Source organism: Petromyzon marinus, chromosome 48 (genome assembly GCF_048934315.1).
Source record: "Petromyzon marinus isolate PM22_M1 ecotype Great Lakes invasive population chromosome 48, UKy_Petmar_22M1.pri1.0, whole genome shotgun sequence".
Classification (NCBI taxonomy): Eukaryota; Metazoa; Chordata; class Hyperoartia; order Petromyzontiformes; family Petromyzontidae; genus Petromyzon; species Petromyzon marinus.
Window position 1 is genome coordinate 11,711,761 of NC_133714.1, and position 16,281 is coordinate 11,728,041.

General features: G+C 56.5%; 1 protein-coding gene across 1 annotated transcript in view; it reads left to right on the forward strand.

The window, feature by feature from the left end:
- LOC116952815 (plasma membrane calcium-transporting ATPase 2-like) overlaps window positions 1-16,281 on the forward strand; it is a 110,516-nt gene that overhangs the window by 41,819 nt on the left and 52,416 nt on the right. The window contains 2 exon segments of the mRNA XM_076074546.1: window positions 14,844-15,542; window positions 15,815-16,012. Of these exon segments, the coding sequence (XP_075930661.1) occupies window positions 15,332-15,542; window positions 15,815-16,012 (409 nt within the window). The 5' untranslated portion in view covers window positions 14,844-15,331.

The window sequence follows — 16,281 nt, forward strand, 5'->3', positions numbered from 1 at the left end:
GGGGGTTGTGTAAGAGTGTATGTGTGTGTATTGGGGGTCATGGAGCCCGCATGCCCAGCCACCGCATGTCGAAACAGCTTTTGTTCGGCCGGATCGAGGGGGCTATACGGGCGCGGCACGGGCTAGAGAAGAGATGGAGTGATGTGGTACAGGAGGACGTGGAGCTGAGTGGACTTGCCGATGACTGGTACCAGCGGTATCAAGATCGGCCTCTGTGCAGGACGCTCGTTTAGGACGCTACTGGGCAGTTGGAGGCAGTCGCCCTCCAACAACAACGGTGGGCGGAGGAGCGACGCTCACAACAACGAGCGGAGCGCCGGGTGGCTAAAGCACAGCAAGTTGGCACAGTAGGGGGCACAGGTGGTGCATCGGCCAGTCATCTCAGTCAGTCGACCCGTGGCACCTGGGTCTGCCCCGTGACCTCCTGCCAGCGGGCGTTCGACACTTCACGTGGCCTCAAGGTGCACATGGCCTGGCACAAGCGTCGTGGTGACGTCACCGCCACTTAGTGGCGAATGGCGGTTGTTGTATTGGTGTGAGTGTATCTGTGTGTGTGTGGGGGTTGTGATGTGAGAGTGTGTGTGTATGTCTTGGTGTGTGAGTATATTTCTGTGTGTGGATGTTGTGGTGTGTGAGTGTGTGTGTGAGAGATTAGGAAACAACGTTTTGAGTGTGTGCATTGCATGTGTGCTTACTGTATGAGTGACTGAGAGGTGAGAGTGTGTGTGTGTGCATACTGTCTGTTGAGTGTGTGTGAGTGCGACTGTGTGTCCGTGTGTATTTGCCTGTGTGCATGGGGAGCAGTGGTGTAGTGGTGGCCCGAACCGGTCCTGAGTCCAGAACATCCGCTAGATCGACTCAGCCGAAGTGAGAACTTGGTGCAGTGTGTAAACATCGCCACTGGGGAGACAAAGGCGGCCGGGCATGGCGCTGACGACCCACCTCGTGTGCTCGCTAACAGCACATGCCCCAACAGTCTGTTAAGGCTGTGATGGGATCTTTGTTTTGTGTGTGTGTACATTTAAGTGTACTTGTGTGTCTCTGTGTATTTGTTTAGCATTCTGTAACGAACAGCAATAAACAGCACTCTTTAAAGTGTCATTGAATAAGAGTTGGTGCCGTTCTTAGGTTGAGCGAAGTTATTAGGAGGGACGAGGCAGAAAGAGGTGTGACCTGCAGTGCTGCGGGTGAGTGGTTGGGTGTGTGAGTGGGGCCTCACCCACCCACCTATTTACCCACTCACCCACTCACCCACCCACTCACCCACCCACTCACCCACCCACCCACTCACCCACCCACCCACTCACCCAACCACTCACCCACCCACTCACTAAATCACCCACCCACTCACTCACTCACCCACCCACCAAACCACTCACCCACCCACTCACTAAATCACCCACCAACTGACCCACTCACTCATCCACCCACTCAACCACTGACCCACCCACCCAACCACTCACCCACCCACCCAACCACTCACCCACCCACTCACTCAATCACCTACCCATCTACTCACCCACTCACCCACCCACTCACCCACTTACCCACCCATCCACTCACTCACCCACCCACTAACCCATCCACCCACTCACCCACCCACCCACTCACCAACCACCCACCCACTCACCCACTTACCCACCCACCCACTCACCCACTTACCCATCCACCCACCCACTCATTCACGCACCCACCCACTCACCCACTCACTCACCTAACCGTCCACTCACTCACCCACTCATCCGCCCACCCACTCACTCACCCACTCACTCACCCACTCACTCACCCACCCACCCACTCACTCACTCACCGACCCAACCACTCACCGACCCACTCACTCAATCACCCACCCACTCACCCACCCACTCACTCACCCACCCACCCACTCACTCACCCACCCACCCACCCACTCACCCACTCACTCACCCACCCACCCACCCACTCACCCACTCACTCACCCACCCACTCACCCACCCACCCACCCACTCACCCACCCACTCACCCACCCACCCACCCACTCACCCACCCACCCACTCACCCACTCACTCACCCACCCACTCACTGACACACTCACCCACCCACTCACTGACACACTCACCCACCCAACCACTCAATCATCCACCGACTCACCCACTCACTCACCCACCCAACCACTCACCCACCCACCCAACCACTCACCCACCCAACCACTCACCCACCCAACCACTCACCCACCCACTCACTCAATCACCCACCCACCCATCCACTCACCCACTCACCCACTCACCCACTCACTCATTCACTCGCCCACCTACCCACTCACTCACTCACCCACTTACCCACCCATCCACTCACCCACCCACCCACTAACCCATCCACCCACCCACTCACCCACTCACCCACCCACTCACCCACCCACTCACCCACCCACTCACCCACTTACCCATCCACCTACTCACCCACCCACTTACCCACCCACTTACCCACCCACTCACTCACCCACCCACCCACCCACTCACCCACCCACCCACTCACACAGCCAGCCACCCACTCACTCAACCAGCCGCCCACCGACTTATCCACGCACCCAGTCACCATGGGTGCGTTCGAGAGCGACTCTCACAGTAGATCGACACGTATGTTGTGTACGTGTGACAATTCGTTTGGGCTCAGCCGGGTGGTGGAGCGCCTAATGACACAGATTTGAAGAGCGGGTTTTGCGGAAATCCGGCTTCGCCCAAAAAGGGAAGGATATGAAAATCCGGGCAGAACTAACTCGTGCCCTACAGGTCAATCACATGACCCATAGACTCACACAGAGCCACAGACTCGCACAGAGACTTGTAGACTCGCACCGATTCCCATAGACTCACACCGAGACCCGTAGACTCGAATAGAGACCCGTAGACTCGCACAGAGATTCACCGACTCGCACAGTGACCCACATAATCGATCAGAGACCCACAGACTCACACAGAGACCCACACTCCACACACACCCAAAGATAAAGACACACACACCCACACATACCTACACACCCAGAATCAGATCCCCCATTTATCATGAACAGACTGTTGTGGCAAGTGCTGTTAGTGTGCAACACCTACGAAGGCAGGCATGGCGCGGTGACAACTGCATTACCGCTCCCCACGCCACACACATATTCCACACCCTAAACTAAACTATTTTTATGTCACCAGGTAAGGCCCACTGAGCTATATAACTCTTGTTCAGAAGCGACCTGGCTGCCAAAAATGATAGTTCAGCGAAGTGGCAGATTATCATCACGTGGAATTTATAGCACTTTTAGGACACTCACACTCCACACATTCGACATTGTACACCCTTTCACTCCACACATACACTCCACACACCCACATACTCCATGCACACACACCCACACACTCCATGCACAACAACAACAACCGCCATTCGCCACTAAGTGGCGGGAACGTAACCACGACGCTTGTGCCAGGCCATGTGCACCTTGAGGCCACGTGAAGTGTCAAACGCCCGCTGGCAGGAGGTCATGGGGCAGATCCAGATGTCACAGGACGACTGACTGAGATGACTGGCTGATGCACCACCTGTGCCCCCTACTGTGCCAACTTTCTGTGCTTTAGCCACTCGGCGCTCCGCCCATTGTTGTGAGCGTCACTCCTCCGCTCTCCATTGTTGTTGGAGGGCGACTACCTCCAACTGCCCAGTAGCGTCCTTCACGAGCCTCCTCCACAGAGGCCGATCTTGACACCACTGGTACCAGTCATCGGCAAATCCACTCAGCTCCACATCCTGCTGTACCACATCACTCCATCTCTTCTCTAGTCCATGCCGCGCCCATTTAGCTCCTTCGATCCGGCCGGTCATGCAGGCTACATGACCCAGCCAACGCAGCCTTGCCTGCCGTAGGAGCTCACCGATGGGTCTTGGTCCAGATCTTTCAAGGATTTGTGAGCTCTTGACACAATCCAGCCTAGTTAAACCCAGGATGGATCATAGGCAGGCCAGCCATAATGTTTCTAACCGGCGAAGATGTTCCATTAAGGGGGGTCCACGTTTCGCATGCGTAGAGAAGAGAGGGAATGACTGTGGCCGTGAAGACCTGAAGCTTCGTGCGGAGTGAGAGACCAGGTAGCTTCCACACAACGTTACGCAAGCGATGAAAATATAATGCCGCTCGACTGATTCGGAATGAGACCTCTGGTGTTAAACTGGAGCCGGTCATGAGCACACTGCCCAGGTATGGGAAACTCTCCACTCTCTCTACAACTGCCCATCACTAATTAAGAGTTGTGGGGGTGGAGTGTCCGATGGTACAAAATACCCAGGCAGGTGCTTAGTTTTGGTGGGGCTGATGGTAAGGCCCCATCTCTTAGTGGCAAGCTCCAGGTTCAGCAGCAGTGCCTCCAACTGAGCAGCAATAACCAGATCATCGGCATGGTTGAGCAATAGGGAGCCATGCCTTGACCGCACCTGGGCATCGATCAGCCTCCCATTGTATCTGTACCAGATGTAAATTCATCCGGTACAGCTATTAAACGGCTTCACAAACTACGTGATCAAAATAGATGTTAAATAATGTGGGAGCAAGAGGACATCCCTGTCGCACCCCAAGGTGTACAGGGAATGGCTCTGACTCCCAGCCACGTGGTTTTACCTGGGCCCGCTCAACATCATGAAGGTCCTTAATGATCGTGAGCAGAGGGTCAGGGACTCCGAAAGCACGAAGAACAACCCAGAGCCCAGGCCTACTGATGGTATCATAGGCCTTGACCAGGTCAATAAAGCAGAGATGCAGGTTTTGTTGGAATTCCCTACACCTCTGCTGTAGCAGACGGACAGAAAATATGGCATCTGTGCAGGACCGCCCCTTTCCTGAAAGCTCATTGGGGCTCCGCAAGCCTCTCCTCAGCGTGCCTGGCAAGGCGATGTTGAATAATCCTTGCCAGGAGCTTTCCCGGCACACTGAGGAGTGAGATGCCCCTGTAGTTGTTACAGTCTGTGCGGTCCCTCTTCTTAAAGAGGGGGACCACCTGGGCTTCCTTCTAAATATGCGGAACCCATCCAGTGGTCCAGACTGTTGTTATGATGTCATGTAGGGCAGTCTGTGCACAATCGCCACCCTTCCTCAGCATTTCACTTGCGAGATCATCTCTGCCCGGTGCCTTTCCTGGTCTCAGGCTCTGGATCGCCTTCAGTACCCCCTCAACAGATGGCACCTCAGCCACACACACACACACACTCCACACACCAACATGCTCCACATGCCCCCATACACCCCATGCACACGCATACCCACACACACCCACACACTCCACATACTCCACATACACAACCACACACTCGATACACCCACACACACCCCACACACAGCCACACACAGCCACACACAGCCACACACTCCGCAGCCACACACTCCCCACACACTCACGTGTCCACACACTCACGTGTCCACACACACTCACGTGTGTCCACACACACACTCACGTGTCCCCACACACACACTCACGTGTCTCCACACACACACTCATGTGTCCACACACACACTCACGTGTCTCCACACACACACTCACTCACGTGTCCACACACACACTCACGTGTCTCCACACACATACACTCATGTGTCCACACACACACACGTGTCTCCACACACACTCACGTGTCCACACACACACACTCACGTGTCTGCACACACACTCACGTGTCCACACACACACACTCACGTGTCCCCACACACACACTCACGTGTCTCCACACACACACACACGTGTCCCCACACACACACACACTCACGTGTCCACACACACACTCACGTGTCTCCACACACACACTCACTCATGTGTCCACACACACACTCACGTGTCTCCACACACTCACTCACGTGTCCACACACACACTCACGTGTCCACACACACACTCACGTGTCTCCACACACACACACACACGTGTCCCCACACACACACACACTCACGTGTCTCCACACACACACTCACGTGTCTCCACACACACACTCACTCACGTGTCTCCACACACACTCACGTGTCCACACACACACACTCACGTGTCTCCACACACACTCACACGTGTCTGCACACACACTCACGTGTCCCCACACACACACTCACGTGTCCCCACACACACACTCACGTGTCCACACACACACTCACGTGTCCCCACACACACACTCACGTGTCTCCACACACACACTCACGTGTCCCCACACACACTCACGTGTCCCCACACACACACTCACGTGTCCCCACACACACACTCACGTGTCCCCACACACACACTCACGTGTCTCCACACACACACACTCACGTGTCCCCACACACACTCACGTGTCTCCACACACACACACTCACGTGTCCCCACACACACTCACGTGTCTCCACACACACACACTCACGCGTCCCCACACACACACTCACGTGTCCCCACACACACTCACACGTGTCTCCACACACACACACGTGTCTCCACACACTCACACGTGTCTCCACACACACACACTCACACGTGTCTGCACACACACTCACGTGTCCCCACACGCACACACACGTGTCTCCACACACACACACTCACGTGTCTCCACACACACACACTCACACGTGTCTCCACACACACACACTCACACGTGTCTGCACACACACTCACGTGTCCCCACACGCACACACACGTGTCTCCACACACACACACACTCACGTGTCTCCACACACACACTCACGTGTCTCCACACACACACACTCACACGTGTCTCCACACACACACACTCACGTGTCCACACACACACTCACGTCTCCACACACACACACTCACGTGTCCCCACACACACACACTCACATCTCCACACACACACACACTCACGTCTCCACACACACTCACGTGTCCACACACACACTCACGTCTCCACACACACACTCACGTGTCCACACACACACACTCTCACGTCTCCACACACACACACTCACGTGTCCACACACACACACTCACGTCTCCACACACACACTCACGTCTCCACACACACACTCACGTGTCCACACACACACTCACGTGTCCACACACATACACACTCACGTGTCTCCACACACACACACTCACATGTCTCCACACACACTCACGTCTCCACACACACACACACTCACGTCTCCACACACACACCACACACTCACGTCTCCACACACACACCACACACTCACGTCTCCACACACACACACGTGTCTCCACACACACACGTGTCCCCACACACACACACTCACGTGTCTGCACACACACACTCACGTGTCCCCACAAACTCGCTCTCTTTTATGGGCCAACTGCCGATGTGTGTGGTCACTCTGCCTGTCACCCCCCCCCCCCCCCCCGTGTAAACCCGTGGGAGGGGGGGAAGGTCGGGAGTGATAACAGCACTTGCCCTAAAAGTCAGGAAAGGGGGCATCCATTGAGTAGGAAGCAAAGATCTGTCAAAACTTTACCCATCCCCCCCTCCCTGTACGCACGCGGACGTTTTACACCCCCCCCCCCCCACCTGCGTACGTACGCTTGACCCCCCCACCCAAATCCTATAAAACGGCCGATATTTAATCCACGCAAAAACGATCAAGGATTAATAATATTAACGTGTTTAAGCAAACAGATAGTCCACCGCGGGACTAACTAATTTGAAGGCCAGTGTAGGCAAATTATTATCGAGGCTTCACCCCCCCCCCCCCCCCCCCGTTTCATATGTGTACGCACATTGTCAGTAGATCCCCCATACGCAAGTGTACACATTTGTGTTAACCCCCCTCCCCCCTCCATGCGTACGTACTAAATGGATGGCCCCAAAGGCTTTACAAGGGGAGGCTGATCGATGCCCGGGTACGGTAAAGGGATGCCTCCCTATTGGTCAACCATATTATATGCACGCTGATTGTCTGGTGATTGCTGCTCACTCTGAGAAGGAGTTGGAGGCACTGCTGCTGAACTTGCAGCATGCCACTAAGAGTTGGGGGCCTTACCATCTGCCCCTCCAAAACTAAGCACCTGCCTGGGCATTTTGAGTCATACAACACCCCACCTCCTGCACTCCCCATTGGTGACGGGGCAGTTGTGGAGAGAGTGGAGAGGCTTCAGTACCTCGGCAGTGTGCTTATAACCAGCTCCGATTTTGCAGCCACGGTTTCACTCTGTCTCAGTCAAGCGGCATTATCTTTTCATCGGCTGCGTAACGCTGTGTGGAAGCTGCCTGGTCCATCACTCCACATGAAGCTTCGGGTCTTCTTGGCCACACTCATGCCCTCCCTTATCTATGGTTGTGAAACATGGAGCCATCTAGAGATACATCTGTGCCAGTTTGAAACAGTCATGGTTTGCTTGCCTACAGTTTATCTTGGGTTTAACCAGGCTGGATTTTTTTAGAAGCACACAGATCCTTCAACATCTGGACAGAGTCCCATTAGTGAGCTCGTTCGGCAGGCGAGGCTGCGTTGGTTGGGTCATGTTGCCGACATGACCAGCCACTGCATGCCCAAGCAGCTCCTGTTTGGCCAGATAGATGAGGCTAAACGGGCGTGGCACGGGCTGAAGAAGAGATGGGTTGATGCAGCAAGGGAGGATGTGGAGCTGGGCGGACTTGCCGACGACTGGTACCGGCGATGTCAAGATCAGCCTCTGTGGAGGAGGCTTGTGAAGGACGCTACTGGGCAGTTGGAGGCAATCGCCCTTCAGCAACAATGGAGGGCAGAGGAGCGACGCTCACAACAACGAGCGGAGCGCCGGGTGGCTAAAATGCAGTTGGCACAGTGGGGGGCAGAGGTGGTGCATCGGTCAGTCAGTTCAGTCAGTCAATCCATGGCTCCTCGGTCTATTCCATGTCCTGCCAGGTGCGCTCCGTGGCATCGGAGCGCACCTGGCCTGGCACAAGCGCCGTAGCGACATTACCGCCACTTAGTGGCGAATGGCGGTTGCTGTCTGTGTGTATATGTGTGTGTATCTGTTTGTGTATCTGTCTGTGTATCTGTGTGTCCAGAGATGAAATACCCTTTTCATCTCCGCACCATTCCCTTTCCATGGCATTAATTTATTTATTCCACTTAATCGTTTTCTCCTGTTTCCTGCTGCTACCCACTGACCCACACAACTACCTGCCTGCCTATGCACCTGAAGATAAACTATTTTTATTTTATTTTGCCAGGTTAGGCCCACTGAGCTACGTAGCTCTTTTTCAGAAACGACCCGGCGATGGCAAATGATCGCTCAACAAAGTGGCTTATCATCATCACGTGGACATTTATAGCAGCCATATACTCCTTCCCCCACCTGCCCACTCACACACCAACTTATCCACCTATGCGCCTATCCACATGCCCACCCACCTGCACACCCACTTCACCACGGAGCTGTCTGTCCCCACGTACCTCCCGAGGTACTTGCCCGGCCCCGTCGCGTGGCACGTGAGCGGGACGCGTGCTGGCCCTGGAGGGCTCGAAGAGGCGGTTACCCGTGACCCCCGTGCCCCCCCCCCCACGTACCCCCCCACGTGCCCCCCCCCCACGTGCCCCCCCCACGTGCCCCCCCCCCTCACGTGCCCCCCCCCCCCCCCACGTGCCCCCCCACCACGTGCCCCCCCACGTGCCCCGCCCCCCGTGGCCCCCCGTGGCCCCCACGTGCCCTGCTGGGCACCCTCAGCTGATTGGGCACTGATTAAGCACTCGGGGCTCCTTACCAGGGCTCTGGGGGAGGGGCGGCGGGCAGTGGCGGGGTGGGGGGAGGGGTCGGAGTTGGGGTCTCTGCCAGGATCCGTGTCTACCTCCACGCCCACCTCCCTGCCCACCTGTCTGATTACCGAGTCACACGCCTACCCACCTACATAGCTACTTGCCCACCTATCCAATCGCGTACAAACCACTCTCCTGGCTCCCCACCCTTCTAACCACTCACCCACCCATCCACCCACCTCGCCCACCTATCCAATCACCTACCTACCCAATCCCCTATTTTAGCCACCCATCTACCCCCCCACTCGTGCCTGGTCGCCGTAGTGGCGGGGCTATCGCGCTGTGGAGAGCAAAGGTTGCTTGTCAAATGCAATGACAAAGATCCCTCGTATAGCCTTTAACAGACTGTTGGGGCAAGTGCTGTTCGTAGCGAATAGCAGCGGCTCATGAAGGCCGGCACGGAGGGGGGTTGATGGCCACCACCACGCCCCGACCGCCTTCGTCTGCCCAGTGTAGATATTTACAACACACCACACCTGGTACTAATTTAAGGCTGAATCGACCTAGGAGAGTCCCAGGACCTGTTCAGGTAATCGTTACCGGTGTTGACCGTGAGCGGAAATCGAACTCTGGTCGCCTGGTTCGTAGCACACTACACTCACCGCTGCGCCACCGCTCCCAGCACACACGCACACACATGTACACACACACACACACCCACGTACACACACACACACACCCACGTACACACACACACCCACGTACACACACCCACACACATGTACACACACCCACACACATGTACACACACCCACACACCCACACACACACCCACACACATACACACACCCGCACACATGTACACACACCCGCACACATGTACACACACCCACACACACGTACACACAGCCACACACCTGCACACCCACACATGTACACACCCACACACGTACACACCCACACACGTACACACACACCTGCACACAGGTGCACACAGGTGCACACAGGTGTGTGTGCAGGTGGGGGTGGGGGGATGGTGGCGGTTTGGGGGGGCGGGGAGTGGCGGTTACATCATGGAAACTGCACGCTTGTCCGTGTGTGTGTGTGTCCGTGCGTGTGTGTGTGTCTGTGCGTGTGTGTGTGTCCGTGTGTGTGTCCGTGCGTGTGTGTGTCCGTGTGTGTGTGTGTCCGTGCGTGTGTGTGTGTCCGTGCGTGTGCGAAGTACTGAAGGCGATCTGGAGTCTGAGACCAGGAAAGGCACCGGGTAGAGACGATCTCCCAAGCGAAATGCTGAGGGAGGGTGGCGTTTGTGCACAGACTGCCCTATATGACATCATAACAACAATCTGGACCACTGGACGGGTTCTGCAAGATTGGAAGGATGCCCTGGTGGTCCCCCTCTTTAAGAAGGGGGACTGCACAGACTGTAACAACTACAGGGGCATCTCACTCTTCAGTGTGCCGGGAAAGCTCCGGGCAAGGATTATTCAACATCGCCTTGCTAGGCACGCTGAGGAGAGGCTTGCAGAGCCCCAATGCGGTTTCAGGAAAGGGCGGTCCTGCACAGATGCCATATTTTCTGTCCGTCTGCTACAGCAGAGGTGTAGGGAATTCCAACAAGACCTACATCTCTGCTTTATTGACCTGGTCAAGGCCTATGATACCATCAGTAGGCCTGGGCTCTGAGTTGTTCTTCGTGCTTTTGGAGTCCCTGACCCTCTGCTCACGATCATTAAGGACCTTCATGATGGTGAGCGGGCCCGGGTAAAACTACGTGGCCGGGAGTCGGAACCATTCCCTGTACACCTTGGGGTGAGACAGGGATGTCCTCTGGCTCCCACATTATTTAACATCTATTTTGACCACGTAGTTCGTGAAGCCTTCAATAGCGGTACCGGGGGAATCTCCATATGGTACAGATATAATGGGAGGCTGATCGATGCCCGGGTGCGGTCAAGGGATGGCTCTCTATTGCTCAACCACGTTATGTATGCCGATGATTTGGTAATAGCTGCTCATTCAGAGGAGGAGTTGGAGACGCTGCTGCTGGGACTGGAGCATGCCACTAAGAGATGGGGCCTTACCATCAGCCCCACCAAAACTAAGCACCTGCCTGGGTATTTTGTACCATCGGACACTCCACCCCCACAACTCCCAATCAGTGATGGGGCAGTTGTGGAAAGAGTGGAGAGTTTCCCATACCTGGGCAGTGTGCTTATGACCGGCTCCAGTTTAACAGCAGAGGTCTCACTCAGAATCAGTCGAGCGGCAATATCTTTTAATCGGTTGCGTAACGCTGTATGGAAGCTACCTGGTCTGTCGCTCCGCACTAAGCTTCAGGTCTTCTCGGCCACAGTCATTCTCTCCCTTCTCTACGCTTGCGAAACGTGGACTCCACTAATGGAACATCTTTGCCTGTTAGAAACATTTAGGCTCGTCTGCCTACGATCCATCCTGGGTTTAACCAGGCTGGATTGTGTGAGGAGCTCACAAATTCTTGAAAGATCTGGGCAAGGTCCCATTGTTGAGCTCCTCCAGCAGGCAAGGCTGCGTTGGCTGGGTCATGTAGCCCACATGCCCAGCCACCGCATGCCGAAACAGCTTTTGTTCGGCCGGATCGAGGGGGCTAAACGGGCGTGGCACGGGCTAGAGAAGTGATGGAGTGATGTGGTACAGGAGGACGTGGAACTGAGTGGACTTGCCGATGACTGGTACCAGCGATGTCAAGATCGGCCTCTGTGGAGGAGGCTCGTGAAGGACGCTATTGGGCAGTTGGAGGCAGTCGCCCTCCAACAATAACGGAGGGCGGAGGAGCGACGCTCACAACAACGAGCGGAGCGCCGGGTGGCTAAAGCACAGCAGGTTGGCACAGTAGGGGGCACAGGTGGTGCATCAGCCAGTCATCTCAGTCGACCCGTGGCACCTGGGTCTGCCCCGTGACCTGCCAGCGGGCGCTCGACACTTCACGTGGCCTCATGGTGCACATGGCCTGGCACAAGCGTCGTGGTGACGTTGCCGCCACTTAGTGGTGAATGGCGGTTGTTGTTTTGTCTGTGTGTCCGTGTGTGTGTGTATGTATTTGGGGAGCGGTGGCACAATGGTTAGCACACTGCTCTACTAACCCGGCGGTACAAGTTCGATTCCTGCTCACGGCCAACACCAGTAGCGACTACCTGAACCGGTCCTGGGCCTCCCCTAGGTTGACTCTGCCTCAAATGAGTACCTGGCGCGGTGTGTAAACATCACCACGAGGGAGACGAAGGCAGCTGGGCGTGGTGCTGGCCATCCACCCCCTCGTGTGCCGTGCCGGCCTTCGTAGGTGCTCGCTAACAGCACTTGTCCCAACAGGCTGTTGAAGGCTGTGTGCGCGAGTATGTACGTTTGTGTGTACTTGTGTGTGTACCTGTGTGTGTGCAGGTATGTGTGTGTGTGCGTGTGTGTGTGCAGGTATGTACGTGTGTGTGTACGTGTGTTTATGTACGTGTGTGTGTGTATGTACATGTGTACGCGTGCGTGCGTGTACGTGTGTGCGTGTACGTGTGTGCGCGTGCGTGCGTGTATGTGTGTACGCGTGCGTACGTGTACGTGTGTACGCGTGCGTGTGTGTATGTACATGTGTGTGTGTGTAAATGTGTGTGTGCGTGTGTGTATGTACGTGTGTAAATGTGTGTGTGCGTGTGTGTGTGTACCTGTGGGTGTATGTAAATGTGTGTGTGCGTGGGTGTATGTAAATGTGTGTGTGCGTGTGTGTATGTACATGTGTGTAAATGTGTGTGTGCGTGTGTGTGTGTACCTGTGGGTGTATGTACATGTGTGTGCGTGTGTGTATGTACACGTGTGCATGTACATGTGTGTATGTGTGTATGTACACGTGTGTATGTACATGTGTATGTGTATGTACATGTGTGTATGTACATGTGTGTATGTGTGTACGTGTGTGTGTGTATGTACATTTGTGTGTGTGTATGTGTGTGTACCTGTGTGTGTGTATGTACATGTGTATAAACATATGTGTGCGTGTGTTTATGTACACGTGTGTGTACGTACGTGTGTGTTTTTCGTACGTGTGTGTACGTACGTGTGTGTGTGTACGTACGTGTATGTGTACGTACGTGTGTATGTGTGCATGCACGCATCTCCAATTTCCTTGCCACTGGTTCGGTCCGCGCCGGTTTTGCCTCCCCAGCCACAGAGGCATCGCATATCACAGCCTGAGTGGGGGGGGCGTCGGGGGGGAGTTGAACCAAACGCCCCCGCCCAACCCCCATGTGTCTCTGCACGCGGGTGGCCCTGTGTCTCTGTTTCTCTGTGGCCCCGTGTCTCTGTGTCTCTGTGGTACCGTGTCTCTGTGTCTCTGTGGCCCCCTATCTCTGTGGCCCCGTGTCTCTGTGGCCCCGTGTATGTGTCTCTGTGGTACCGTGTATCTGTGTCTCTGTGGTACCGTGTCTCTGTGTTCCTGTGGCCCCGTGTATCTGTGTCTCTGTGTCTCTGTGGCCCCGTGTCTCTGTGTCTCTGTAGTACCGTGTCTCTGTGTCCCTGTGGCCCCGTGTATCTGTGTCTCTGTGTCTCTGTGGCCCCGTGTCTCTATGGCCCCGTGTATCTGTGTCTCTGTGGCCCCGTGTCTCTGTGTCTCTGTAGTACCGTGTCTCTGTGTCTCTGTGGCCCCGTGTCTCTGTGGCCCAGTGTCTCTGTGTCTCTGTGGTACCGTTTCTCTGTGTCTCTGTGGTACCGTGTCTCTGTGGCCCTGTGTCTCTGTGTCTCCATGTCCCCTCTGTCCCGTGTCTCCATGTCTTTATGTTCCTGGCACCGCGAGAGATGGCGATGGCTCACGAATGCTTCATCCAGTAGTGGATTGATCCTAGCTGTCAATCATCCTCCTGCTGGTTATGTGGTGGAGGGGGGGTTGACTCGGCCTATCATCCATTGTTCCCTCTGTGGGTCGATAAAACGAGCATCACTTCGTGGAGAAGATTGACAACAACAGTGTTGTCCTTTGAATCAACTCGCCTCCACCATAGAAATGTGGAATTTCCAGTCATGACTGTAACCAGGAGATGGCCTGGCAAGTGGTTGATAGGTTAATGACGACGATGTTGTTGCTCGTGTTCTGACCGTAGCGTTTAACTCGCTCCATTCTCCCCCCCCCCACTCCTTCCACCCCCCCAGGGCCGCTGCGCTCGCCTCACGGGGCCCGACGATGGCCGCTCGCCCCTCGGCCGCCGAAGTCCCCCGCGGCTAGCGGCCGCGTCACTCACCCGGCGTCGTTTCGCCACCGACTCCTGCTGCACCTCCTGCTCCTTTTGTGGCCTCATCAGCAGCAGCAGGAGCCAAAGGGGGAGCAGCCAGGGGGGAGCAGATAGGGGGAGCAGCAGGACGGAGGAGACGGGAGGAGGAGGAGGGGGGGGAGGAGGAGGAGGAGGGGAGGGGTGAGTGGGGGGGAGCAGGAGGGAGTAGAAGGGAGCAGGAGGAAGTAGGGTGGAAGAGCAGCAGCTGCCAGCCCAGTTAGCCGCAGTTGGCAAATCCATCCCACATCTACCTCGACCACCACTGACTACGACTAGCCGGCGACGTGAGGCTGTGATAGGGAACGGGACGACGAGAGATCTACGGGAGATCGTCGATCGCTGGGGGCGGGCGACGCGACGCCGGCCGATATGGCGGACGGGAACAGCACCACCGTGGACTTCCTGCCGAAGGGCGGGGGGGCGGCGCCGGGGCCACCGGGGGGGGGCCCCTTTGGCTGTTCGCTGCAGGAGCTACGCGACCTCATGGAGGTGCGCGGCACGGATGCCATAGCCAAGGTGGCGGAGGCCTACGGCGGCGTACACGGCCTGTGCCACAGACTCGGCACCTCGCCCACCGACGGTGAGCTGGGGGGGGGGGCGGGCAGCGAGGGGAAGGGCGCGGGCGGGCCTGGGCGTACACGGGGGTGGGTGGGTGGGTGCGTGCTCGGCGTGTTGCGTGTAAAACGTGCGTGCGCACGCGTGCATGCAAACGTGCGTGCATCCGGATGCTGCGCATGCGGACTTGCGCATGCGTGCGCATGCCGTACGTGCGCGTACTTGTGTGCGTGCGTGTTGCGCGTACACCTGCGCGCGTGTACATGGGTGCGCGTGCGTGCGTGCGTGCGTGGGCAGGGCTGAGTGGGAGCCAGGCGGACCTGGAGCAGCGGCGTGTGGTGTTCGGAGCGAACCTCATCCCCCCCAAGAAGCCCAAGTCGTTCTTGGCCCTCGTGTGGGAGGCGCTGCAAGACGTGACGCTCATCATCTTAGAGGTGGCGGCCCTCGTGTCGCTGGGACTCTCCTTCTACCACCCGCCCGAGGGCAACGACGAGTGTGAGGGGGGGTACACATGGGAGACACGGGGACGCGGGGGAGACACGGGGAAGCGGGGGAGACACGGGGACGCGGGGGAGACACGGGGACACACAGAGGAGACACGGGGACACGGGGGAGACACGGGGGGGGACATACGGGGGAGACACGGGGACACTCGGAGGAGACACGGGGACGCGGGGGAGACACGTGGGGACACGTGCACTCGGATAGAGATGTGATACCACCTGACCAATAACGCAGTAAAAGTTCTTAACCTGAGTACGCTC